Below are 11,901 nucleotides of genomic sequence, written 5' to 3'. Positions count from 1 at the left end.
GATTGACAATAAATGTACTTTTCTACTATTACCATTTTAGTGCTTAGACCATTTTCTAGAAGTCAATTCCTATAATAAAATTAAAATGCATCACTGAACTGCTTGCAAGCTATTCGTTAATGCTTTTTGCTTTGATTGTCACGAAGCAAATTTTAAGAGTATTTAAGGAAACGAATTAAATGGCTATTCGCGTCAATAGATAAAAAGCAGCTTTAAGGATATTGACCCAATTACGCAAAACGTTCATTTTTCTTTTCCAAATTACACATTTAAATCCAATAAAGTATGTATAAATCGATCAATTCTGTCCCCATAGAAAGCTTACAATAAATAATGACACAATTACATGTAGACAAAGCGACGGATGTGATAAGTTTGTTCCGATGCGCGCTGGCTCTGATAAGAGACATTAGGTGGAGCAAACGAACTCATAACGAATGAACTCGCCATACATGCTGATAACCCCCTGATAATCTCCCAAATGTAACAAACTGGCAACTGTGTGAGGCGTTTCTTAATACATTTCTTAGTTATGACTCGCGCAACTTCGCTTGCGTCACATAAGAGAGAATGGGTCAAAATTTTCCCGTTTTTGTAACATTTTTTACTGTTACTCTGCTCCTATTAGTCGTAGCGTGATGATATATAGCCTATAACCTTCCTCGATAAATGGGCTATCTAACACTGAAAGAATTTTTCAAATCGGACCAGTAGTTCCTGAGATTAGCGCGTTCAAACAAACAAACAAACAAACAAACAAACAAACAATCAAACAAACAAACAAACTCTTCAGCTTTATAATATTAGTATAGATTTAGTTATTGGTTATAACATAATGTAAAATGTTAGCTTGCTATGTTGATAGTGTTAGATTGTTAGCTTGCATGAACCCCTCCTCGAGTGAAGGTGAAGGTCTCCTCTAAAGAGTTCCATATGTCTCTATCCTGGGCTATTTGCGGCCAGCAGGGACCAGCTATTTTTACCAGCTCGTCTGCCCATCTCGTGAGGGGTCTGCCTTTGAGACGTTTGCCGATTGGGCCTTTCCACGTTGTTACCCTGCTGGTCCATCTTTCGTCCTTTAGCCTTGCTACATGCCCAGCCCATTTCCATTTCAGTTTCTTAGCGTAAGTTAGAGCATCTGTCGCTTTGGTGGTTTCTCTGATTTTTGTGTGACGAATTTTATCCATCTTTTTAATGTTCAGCATACTTCGTTCTATTCCGCGTTGGCAGGTAATGATTTTGCTTTTTAGTTTGGATGTATATTTCCAGGTTTGGCATGCGTAGGTTAGACAGGGTAGGAGGCATGAAGTCATGACTTTTGTTTTGATATTTGTTGGCATGTTACTTTTGAATATCTCTTTTAATGACCAGTATTTATTCCAAGTACTTTGTACTCTTCTTTCTACTTCTAGTTCATTTTGTTTTTTTGTTAAAGCCAATTTCTTTTCCAAGATAGATGTATTTATCTGTATATTTCAGGGTTTCACCGTCCACCGATATTCCTCTCTGTGTACTATTTGTCATGACCATAGTTTTCAAAAGATTCATTTCTAGTCCTATCTGCTTACTAGCTGTATTTAGTGAATAAATCATGTTTTGTAATGGTGTACTAGATTCTGACAGCAGAACTAAGTCGTCTGCAAAGCGCAGGTGCGATAAATACTTGCCATTGATATTTAATCCTGTGTTTTCCCAGTTAACTCTTTTTATTACTGACTCTAGGATTGATATAAATAATTTTGGAGACATCGGGTCGCCCTGTTTCACGCCTCTCTCAATAGAGAATGAAGGGCCAGTGTTTTCTAGTTTTATTTTTGCTGTGCTGCCTTTATAAATGTTCCTGATTATATTTATATACTCTTGTTCAACTTTTTGAGCTTCCAGAGCGGTCCATATACTTGAATGTGACACGGTATCAAACGCTTTTTTATAATCAACGTATGCGATGTAGAGCACTCTTTGCTTCTCTTGGTATTTTTCTATTATTCGTTCTAGAGTATGTATATGGTCGATTGTTGAGAAGCGCTTGCGAAAGCCTGCTTGTTCTATTGGTTGGTATGCTTCTATTGTGACACTTATTCTTTTGTTGATTATGGAGGAAAACAGTTTGTAGATACACGAGAGAAGGCTTATAGGCCTGTAGTTTCTAATATCTTTTGAGTCACCTTTTTTGTAGATTAAAATTATTTCTGACTCTACCCACTGTGATGGTATTTCGGCGGTTTTTAATATAAGGTTAAATAAGTGTGTTATTGATGGAGTCAGTAGCGGCCAGGCAGCTTTTATAGCTTCGTTTGTAATGCCGTCGGGTCCTGGGCTTTTATCTAGCTTTAACCTTTTTATTTCTTGTATGACTTCATTTTCGGTTATTGGTGCTATATTTCCGCTCTCGTCTGTAGAGTTTATATTATTTATGTTTCTAAAACTGGTACACTCTTTATCTCGTGTTTTGTAGAGGTTTTTATAGAAATGAGTTGCTACATCTATGATTTCTTTGCGATTATTTACGGTCTTGTCTTTGCAGTTTAAGCCATCTATCCAATATTTATTTGTTCTTAGATCTTTGAGCGCCTTCTTTGAACTTCCTGCTTTTTCCAAATGTTTTTCGATAGTCTTCGATCTGTAGCTTTTGTAGTCATGTTTAATATATTTGCTTATAAGTTTATATAAAGCCGATAGTTCGTTTTTTGTGGCACGAGTTTTTATTTTTTTGTGTTGTAACTCTTGTCTTCTTTTGATAAGTTCCAGTGTTCGCTCTTTTAGGACTTTATGGTTGCCTTTTGATGCTTCGTTAAGGCTTCGAGCGTCCAGTAAGCTCTGGGTTATAGTTTTGGTCAGTTTGTCATAGAAAGCCTGAAGTGATGTATTTTCTTGGTATTCATTTATATCCTCTAGTTTAGATGCGATGTTTTGTCTGTAAGATATTATTTCGTGTTCAGTTTTCAGAGATGAATATCGATTAATGTATAATAGAATACGGGAATGAACGCGAACACGCATTTTACCTTAAAATGCCTAACGTTTCGGCGCAGGTTGCACTCGCCGTGGTCCCAGGCAGACTGGAGCAGCGATGACAGGACTTCGTGTATATGAGGCGGACGAATGTCCATCCACCCTCATATTTTGATTTTTCCAACCGCCACCACACACTACACTAACCGTGTCCCTATTCTGTGAGCTAACCGATTGCGAAACATAGCGAGGTTTTGTAACAGTAATCACTGGATTCCACGTCGCGGATAATTTGAAGCCGTCTTCCTGTCAGTCTGCCTGGGACCACGGCGAGTGCAACCTGCGCCGAAACGTTAGGCATTTTAAGGAAAAATGCGTGTTCGCGTTAATTCCCGTATTCTATTATACATTAAACATGCAACGCGAGAGTTTAAAAGTTATGAATATCGATTGCTTTTGTAGGCTGTGCGGTTTTTCCTCTGTTTTGTGATAGACATGGTTGCTCTGATTGCTCTGTGGTCCGACGGGTAGTTTATGTTTAAGACTTCTATGTTTCGGAAGATATTTAGTTGATTTGACAGAATGAAGTCTATTTCATTTTTGAATTTGCCATTTGGTGAACGCCAGGTCCATCTTTGGTTTGGTTTTTTACGGAAGAAAGTATTTAAGATCGCAAGTTTGTGTTCAAGGGCGAAATCAATTAGCCTCTGACCTCTCTGGTTTCTTTCACCATACCCGTTTGGTTTCATTATGAGATGTTCATCGTCTCTTGGTTGGCCTATTTTTGCGTTAAAATCGCCCAGTAAGATATAGTTCTTGTAAGCTTGGTCTATGGCTCTATAGACATTCGAGTAAAAGATGTTAATCTCTTCTTCAGACGCAGTTTCAGTCGGTGCATATATTTGTATAAGTGACATAGACAGTCCTTGTATATTTAAGTTCAATAATGCTACTCTCTCATTTATGCCCACGAAACTTTCAATCCAATTCTTGCGGGTTCTATTTATTATGAAACCTACTCCGTGTCTGCCGGGTGTGTGTCCCGTGTGGCATAGTATAAAATTATTATATTCCTCTATCCGGGTGCCCGTTCTTCTTATTTCACACAATCCAACTATGTTATATTTAACTTTAATGAGCGCTTCGCTAAGTTCGATTAAGCGTTCGTGAGTAGATAAAGTTCTGACGTTGTAAGTTACTATATAAATGTGATCTTTTTGTTTTTTGTTTGATTTAAGTATTTCTTGGGTTTCCGTCTCTTTTCTTATTGTTGTAGAAGTTTGAGATATCTTCTTTAGAGGGTTTTGGTCTTGATCTTCCACGGTGACCAGCCGGGTTGGAAGATGGTTTTTGTTGTTTCTTTGTATTTGGTTTAATGTTGCATCGTAGAGGGAGGGGGGCGTTGGTTGCTATGAGTTTAAGTTATCGGTTGTATCGTTGATTTGGTTGCGTGGTGTGTTGATGTTGTTGTTTACGAGGTAACTCAGGATGCTTGGTTTTATAACTCCTTCAGAGACACTTGTATATTTAGAGTATACACTGGGGCTAATTAAAGTCCAAATTAGATATAAAAAACTTTATATTGCAAAAATATTCCGTGTTACAGTGTGACCGATATGGTAGTTCGTATTGGAGTGACAGTTCAAAATAAATTAGCTGAAGAACAATGTAGTGCGCAAGCGCCTATTAAAAGTTTAATAGCAATCACTGGATTGACGTGTTTAAAACTTTCGACGACGTGAGGCGTTAGCCGCAACATATTCCCGGCCCTTGAAAGGTTCCTTTCAAGCCTGTAGTTCGTCAGCGGTGGGCAGCGGGCATAGACGAGTGAACGGACGGCGAACGCAACCTCGCTGAGTTTTGACTTCCGCGACTCGTGCTGCTCCATCTGGTCCAGGGAACAGTCGTAGAACTCGACCTAGGCGCCAGCTTAATGGAGGAGTGTTATCTTCCGCCAGCAGTACCATGTCACCAACGTTGAGCTTAGCATTGTCCTTGCGCCACTTCGTTCGCTGCTGCAGCTCCGATAAATATTCCTTTTGCCACCTCTGCCAGAAATGCTGCCTTATGGTTTCAAGGCGCTTATATCTGTTGCGATTGTTGTTGTCTTTTTCTACCAAGGCTGGTAAAGGCAGCGCGTTTAGCGGCCGGCCTATGATGAAGTGCCCTGGGGACAAGGAGAGGAGGTCATTGGGACTGGATGACAAAGGACACAATGGACGGCTATTAAGAATCGCCTCCACTTGTGCAAACAACGTAATAATTTCCTCAAATGTTAAATTACTATTGCCGATAACGCGTTTGATGTGGTATTTAGCCGATTTAACGCCGGCCTCCCAAATGCCGCCGAAGTGAGGAGCGTAAGCAGGTATAAAATTGAACTTAATACCCTGCTGACTTGCAAAATTAGATATTGGTTCAGTGTTTTGTTTAATAAAATCTCCTATCTCCTTCGCGGCAGCAACAAAATTGCGACCATTGTCACAAAATATTTCTAATGGTTTTCCTCTACGTGCAATAAACCTTCTAAGAGTCATCACAAATGCATCTTTACTTAAATCACTAACTGCCTCCAAATGAATACATTTATAACGTAAACACACAAAAATACACATATAACACTTAATTAAACGACTTCCACGACCTTTACGATTAAGGATAGAAAAAGGTCCAGCAAAATCTAAACCCACGGATATGAATGGATAATCTGGGTTTACTCGCTGTGAAGGTAAGTCACCCATTTTCGGGCAAAGTGTTTTGCCACTTAATCGCCTACATCGCACGCATTTGTTAGCTGTCCGCCTAGCAAGATATTTGCCATTGACAGGCCAAACTGTTTCCCTTACTGTTGCTAACAACAACTGCGGACCTGCATGCAAGTTTACTAGATGCTCTTTTTCAAAATACAATTTTGTTAATTTATGCGCAGCGTGTAAAAGTATTGGATGCCTTTTTTCAAAACTACAGGCGGATGCATTTATGCGTCCACCAACGCGAATTAAATTATCTTCATCCACAAACGGAGATAATGACAATATTTTACTTCGAGCAGGTAGCTGTTTACCTTTTGTAAGTAAATCATATTCATTAGGAAATGACTCACGCTGAGCGATAACGCATAATGAATGAAACGATTCCAACAACTCGTCAGCTGTTAGAATGCCTATACGTTTGTTAACTGGATGTTTTGTATTATAAATAAACCTCCGGCAATATGCAACTACATTCCGAAGTTTATTGAAAGATGCGAAATTATCAAAATTAATTACGGTATTGTTATTATTATTATCTATTGATGTGAATGCCTTTACTTCGGGTAAGTCATTTACCTTGCATTCTTTTAGCAGTGGCCATTTAGATTCATCCTGACTTAGGAAACTAGGACCTGACCACCATAATTCCTTTGATAACAAACTTTTTGCATCCATACCCCTAGATATCAAATCTGCAGGGTTCAGTGCAGTGGGTACATAACGCCACGATGATGCATTAGTTAGTTCAACTATTTCGCAGACACGATTTGCCACGAACATTTTTAATTTGGTTGGATCATTGTTTATCCAACTCAAAACAACACTAGAATCACACCAGTGCACCAATTTTCCCGGGTTGTACCGTAGCGAATCTAAAACAGATTTACAAAGTTTTGCGGCCATTAGTGCAGCACATAATTCCAAACGTGGTATTGTACTTGGCTTTATAGGCGATACCTTTGACTTAGCGCATAATAGTTTGATGGTGGTGTCGCCATTACGATTTACTGATTTTAAGTAAATACATGCGCCATATGCACATTGTGACGCGTCACTAAACGAGTGTAACTCTATGAATTCAGGCTTATCACATAGCACTAATCTAGGAATCTGAAATGAATGTAAATATTTTAAATTATCAGTAAAATTTAGCCATTCGTCTCTCAAATCACTACTAACTGGATCATCCCAATCTAATTTTTGTTGCCACATTTTTTGTAACATGATTTTAGGTTGAATGATGACCGGACTCAAGATTCCTAGAGGGTCAAAAATTTTAAAAGAATTTGACATGACAAATCGTTTTGTGACTGTCGCTTGTTTATCAAGCGAAAAGCCTTTAATTGGGAAAAATAATGTATCACTGGTTGGTCTCCATCCTAAACCAAGAGTACTTGATGATTCACTAATAGTTAAGTTACCTTGATTTAAGTTTATATTTTCAAAAATAGATGGATTATTACTTTTATATTTTCTCAAATTAAAACAGCCCTTTCTTAGAGCTTCAGAAACGCCTCTTTGGATGTAGCGTAAATCCTGATCATTATCTGCGCCCGTTATCAAATCATCGACGTAAAAATCTTTTTGTATTACGCGTTTGATGACGTCATCATTATGTTCGTCGCCTAGTTGCCATAGGCAACGAGTGCTTAAATAGCTAGCGCTTGCGGTACCATAGGTGAGAGTATTTAAGTCGTACGCTGTAATAGGTTGTGATTCACCCTCACGCCATAGAATACGCTGTAGACAACGATCGTTTTCAGCTACTAGGACCTGACGGTACATTTTTTCAATGTCACCAGTTAAGAGGTATTTGTATTGTCTAGCACGTATTAATATAGCAAAGAGTGAGTCTTGAAGAGTCGGACCTACCATTAAAATATCGTTTAAAGCATAACCTGATGTAGAAGCTGCTGACCCATCAAAAACTACCCGTAATTTAGTCGACTCACTTTCTTGTTTCAATACCGCATGATGACATAAATAATACGATGGGCTTTGTATCTCTTTGGCTAAGGAGAGATGACCTAATTCGGAATATTCGCTTATAAATTCTGCATATTCAGATTTTAAAAGCGGATGTTTTCTAAACCGTTTTTCTAAATAATGTAACCGTCTTTTGGCTAAACTATAACTATCACCCAAGCAGTCTGGAGTGTCCTTTAGAGGTAGGTTTACACAAAATCTGCCGGTGATTTCTCTACGAGTGTGAGTGATGAAATGTTGTTCGCAAGCTTTTTCATCTTCGCTCATTACACGTTTCGTAGGAACCTCTTCTAATTCCCAGAATTTACATAATGATTTTTTAATATCATTAATATTTGAAACAATAACTTTATTGCAATAAGTATTTTTGTTGTTAAAATATGAATTTATTGGTCCGGATATTATCCAGCCCAGCTGCGAACTTATCAGCTTTGGATTTTGTGGGCCTAGGGAACGTTGCTCGTCACCTAGGATGTCCCAAAATAGATCAACGCCTATCAAGACGTCTACTGGTGCAGGCTGCCCGAATGTAGGATCAGCCAGTGCTATGTCTTTAGGTAAATTCAATAAGTTAATATTGACCGGGTACCTAGGTATTACACCGGTTAGGTCTTTTAGAACAAGACAACTGCATTTTGCATTGTATTTATGATTTAAAGATTTAATTTGTACATTACAACTTTCTGCAATGTGCGAGGAAACAGTATTTCCAATTCCTACGATTTTTAGCGAATCAATAGGTATAGATTTTAATGCAAGTTTATCCTTTAGCGATTTAGAAATAAATGATGATTGACTGCCACAATCTAGCAGCGCTCGAACTTGCTCCTTTTGCTGGGTCAACGGATTCGAGACTACAATCATCGCTGTTGATAACAGTATTTGATTTGAATTTCGTTTTGCAAAACTAGCAATGGTTTCATCATAGCTAGTTTCATCTACTGATACAAGATTAACATTAGGGCATGACGCAGGACGGTGCAGCAAACTATGATGCCTTTTATTGCACTCACGACACGGTCCCATCCGACATGATTCTACCTGATGTCCCTGTCTAAGACAGTTAAGACACAATTTGTATTTATTAACTTCTACCATTCTTTCATCTATCCCCTTTGCTTTGAAAGTAGGACAGTCATAAATTCTGTGATTATCATCACAAATAATACATAAATAACCGTTAGAACTGTTATCTTTGTGAGTGTTTTTTGATTTATTAAATTTAGTATTAGAAACAGCAAATGATTTTGTAAAAGTATTTAAACTAGGACGTTTTTGGTTATTTGCTGTAGTAAGACTACTGCGCGCACCTGCTGTGTGGCATTTAGGTACATTACTTTCTTGCTTATTCCGATTTGATGACTCCAATACATCCGCACGGTCAGTCAAAAACTTATAAAACTGTTCTAACTTTGGGTCATCATCGTCAGATCGTTTAATAAATTCTTCCCATTTTGCTACAGTATCAGTGTCTAACTTTTCTGACAAAATGAAAATTAGTAGACCATCCCAATGGTCTGTGGGTTGCCCTAAACTGGTCAACGCACGCAAGTTTTTAGTGACATGATCAACTAGAAATCTTAATGACCTTTCTGATTCACGTGTAAACGGCTTAAAATGAAGTAATGATTTGAAGTGATGATTTTTTAACACTCTGTTATTATTATAACGATTACAAAGTAATTTCCATGCTTCCGAATAGTTTGCGTTTGATATCTCAAGATTTGAAACAATTCTCGCGGCGTCACCTTCTAGATAAGAAATGAGGTAATGGAACTTCTGAATTTCTGTTATACGATCATTTTTGTGTATCAAACTTTCAAAAGTGTCACGGAATTCTAACCATCGGAAATAAGAACCGTCAAACTTGGCTATTTGGATTTGAGGCAATTTTACGCTAGCTGCTTGATGATCCGAACAACAAGAATTATCATGTATTGAACTACGTCTATGTTCAGATTCAAGATTGGAAAATTTGTCCACTAAAGTTTTTGCAGTGGCAATGTTCATAATAATGTCAGTTTCGATATTTTCACGCTCATCAATTTCAGCTTCTAAATTATCTGAATTTAAAACCTCAATCTCATTCTGCAAGTCACCAACCCTTACTGACAGTGCCTCGAATTTTGCAAGCTTTAACCTTAGCTCAGTTAATTCTACAGTATCAAGCTTAGTAACTTTCGTAATGCTATTCAAATAATTCTTAAATTTAGTTATCTGTCCTTTAGCAGACGATCTTTTAACAGTCAAATCCCTAAGACGTGTTTTATCTACACTCTCGTTAGGCATTGTGAGTAAATATGTGTAAAATATTAAGTTCAATGATGTATCAAAACAAGTTTAAATGACTAATCAATTAATAACAAAGAATGGCTCACGCTCCTTAATCTCGGCGACACCTGGCTGCCGGGAACCGGTTGCGCTCGATCAGCTGATTGCAGACGGCGAGATAACGCACTCGGTTCAGCGTAGATAACAATCTGAAATTATCGGCATCAAAATAAGTATCTATTGCTAGACTAGGAAACGTTAGCGACCTTTGGACCTAAAGACGATTCTTTCAAAATTACCTAATAATGATGAGCAAATATTGGTCTAATGTTATTTTATCAATAGGTTTAATAATTATGGATCAGTTTTTCAACAAAGAAGCTAATTTATTCAAAAAAAAGAAATTAGTTAGATAATTATTTTATCTTGTAGGTAGACTGAGAATGACGATGCAATTTTCTAGAAATCTACTTAAATTACTAATTTGCACAAATGAATTTGACTGCTAAATAACTGGAAAGAATATTTATGGAATTTGGATTGAATATTAGGTGAAGACTAGGTAATTAGGAAGGACAAGGGCACTTATCTGGCTTTGCAGAAGTCCGATGCGCGATGTGATACTTTTGTGGAATCACTGCTCGCTCCAGCCTGAACTCGTAGATGATTCTGGCTGCACCTTCAGTCTTGAACTCTTCTTCAGTGTTCAATGTCTTCAATCACGTCGAAGAAACCCGCTCATCAATTCGTACGGCACGTGCTGGCTTGGTTCCTCAACAGATTTCATGCGCTGATTTCCACTATTTTGTCGTATTTTTGTTTCTTGATTGTATTTTCCCCTCATGGGCCACCAATATGTATATTTAGAGTATACACTGGGGCTAATTAAAGTCCAAATTAGATATAAAAAACTTTATATTGCAAAAATATTCCGTGTTACAGTGTGACCGATATGGTAGTTCGTATTGGAGTGACAGTTCAAAATAAATTAGCTGAAGAACAATGTAGTGCGCAAGCGCCTATTAAAAGTTTAATAGCAATCACTGGATTGACGTGTTTAAAACTTTCGACGACGTGAGGCGTTAGCCGCAACAACACTGTTTGATCTGGATATAGATGGGTTTGATTGTTTTATTTTGTTTTTCTTGCTGGCTCTTGTTGTACTAGTACCAGTTTGTGGTTGAGTATTGGGAACAGACTCCGGTGAAGCTTCCAATGTTCTTTTGTTGTTTGATTTTAATATGACAAGTTTATCGTATTTTATCGTTACTTTATTTCCCTTTTCACGTTCTTTATTAGCTTCTGCCTGAAGTTCTTTCCTTTTTTCTAATATGTACTTAGGGTAATCTTCGCTCAAGTGATATTGGGTATCTTTCAGTGATCTTTTTTGCTTTAAAATGTTAATCTTTGAACCAAGGGTACAAAACGTAACAATTATTGGTCGCGGCCTTTCTCCTTTTTTTCCCACTCTTTTAATTTCCTGAATATCTCTACAATCCATTTGCAGGGAAAAAATTTCATTTATGAATTGCAATATATTGTTTTCCAAGTTATGGTAGGATGCCTCGCCTTCTTCAATACCAAAGAAAATTATGTTTCTTTGTCTTGCTTGTTTTTCCATAATTTGAATTCTTTTTTCTTGTTGTTCAGTTTTTTCCTTTAAGATTTGATGTTTTTCCTCCAATACTGTAAATTTCTCTTCTAATTTGTTACTTATGTTGAGTATTACTTGTTCTGTCACCTTTTCACCGCTTTTCTGAATTTCTATCTTTTGTGCGTTTAGTTCTTTTTGGATATTTTTAAGGGCTTTCATAATCTCTTCCATGGTGTCTATTTGTTTTAGTACTCGTTGCGCCCTCTAGTAGAACTGGGTGGTACTATTTTGTAGCTATGGTGCGTGTGCTATTGTGCGTGTGCGCACATCAGTCGAACGTAGTGT

The 11,901-nt window shown here is 37.6% G+C and overlaps 2 protein-coding genes and 1 pseudogene across 2 annotated transcripts; all 3 read right to left on the bottom strand.

Annotated features, from left to right (window-relative positions):
- Nucleotides 1-875: 875 nt before the first annotated feature.
- Nucleotides 876-3,701, bottom strand: LOC142985778 (uncharacterized; annotated as a pseudogene).
- A 660-nt stretch (nt 3,702-4,361) lies between these two features.
- On the bottom strand, nt 4,362-11,787 carry LOC142986016 (uncharacterized). Its single transcript, XM_076134250.1, has 3 exons — nt 11,056-11,787; nt 10,642-10,648; nt 4,362-4,459 (listed from the first exon to the last, which is right to left on the bottom strand). The coding sequence occupies exons 1-3, from the start codon at nt 11,785-11,787 to the stop codon at nt 4,362-4,364; spliced, it is 837 nt and encodes a 278-aa protein (XP_075990365.1).
- LOC142986014 (uncharacterized) lies at nt 4,615-7,792 on the bottom strand. The gene is made up of 2 exons (XM_076134248.1): nt 6,368-7,792; nt 4,615-5,119 (listed from the first exon to the last, which is right to left on the bottom strand). The coding sequence occupies exons 1-2, from the start codon at nt 7,578-7,580 to the stop codon at nt 4,737-4,739; spliced, it is 1,596 nt and encodes a 531-aa protein (XP_075990363.1). The 5' UTR covers nt 7,581-7,792; the 3' UTR covers nt 4,615-4,736.
- Nucleotides 11,788-11,901: the final 114 nt, after the last annotated feature.

The sequence above is a fragment of the Anticarsia gemmatalis genome, chromosome W (assembly GCF_050436995.1).
Source record: "Anticarsia gemmatalis isolate Benzon Research Colony breed Stoneville strain chromosome W, ilAntGemm2 primary, whole genome shotgun sequence".
NCBI classification, from domain to species: domain Eukaryota; kingdom Metazoa; phylum Arthropoda; class Insecta; order Lepidoptera; family Erebidae; genus Anticarsia; species Anticarsia gemmatalis.
The sequence above is the reverse complement of the archived record's forward strand: the minus strand, read 5'-3'. Positions and strand labels throughout refer to the sequence as shown.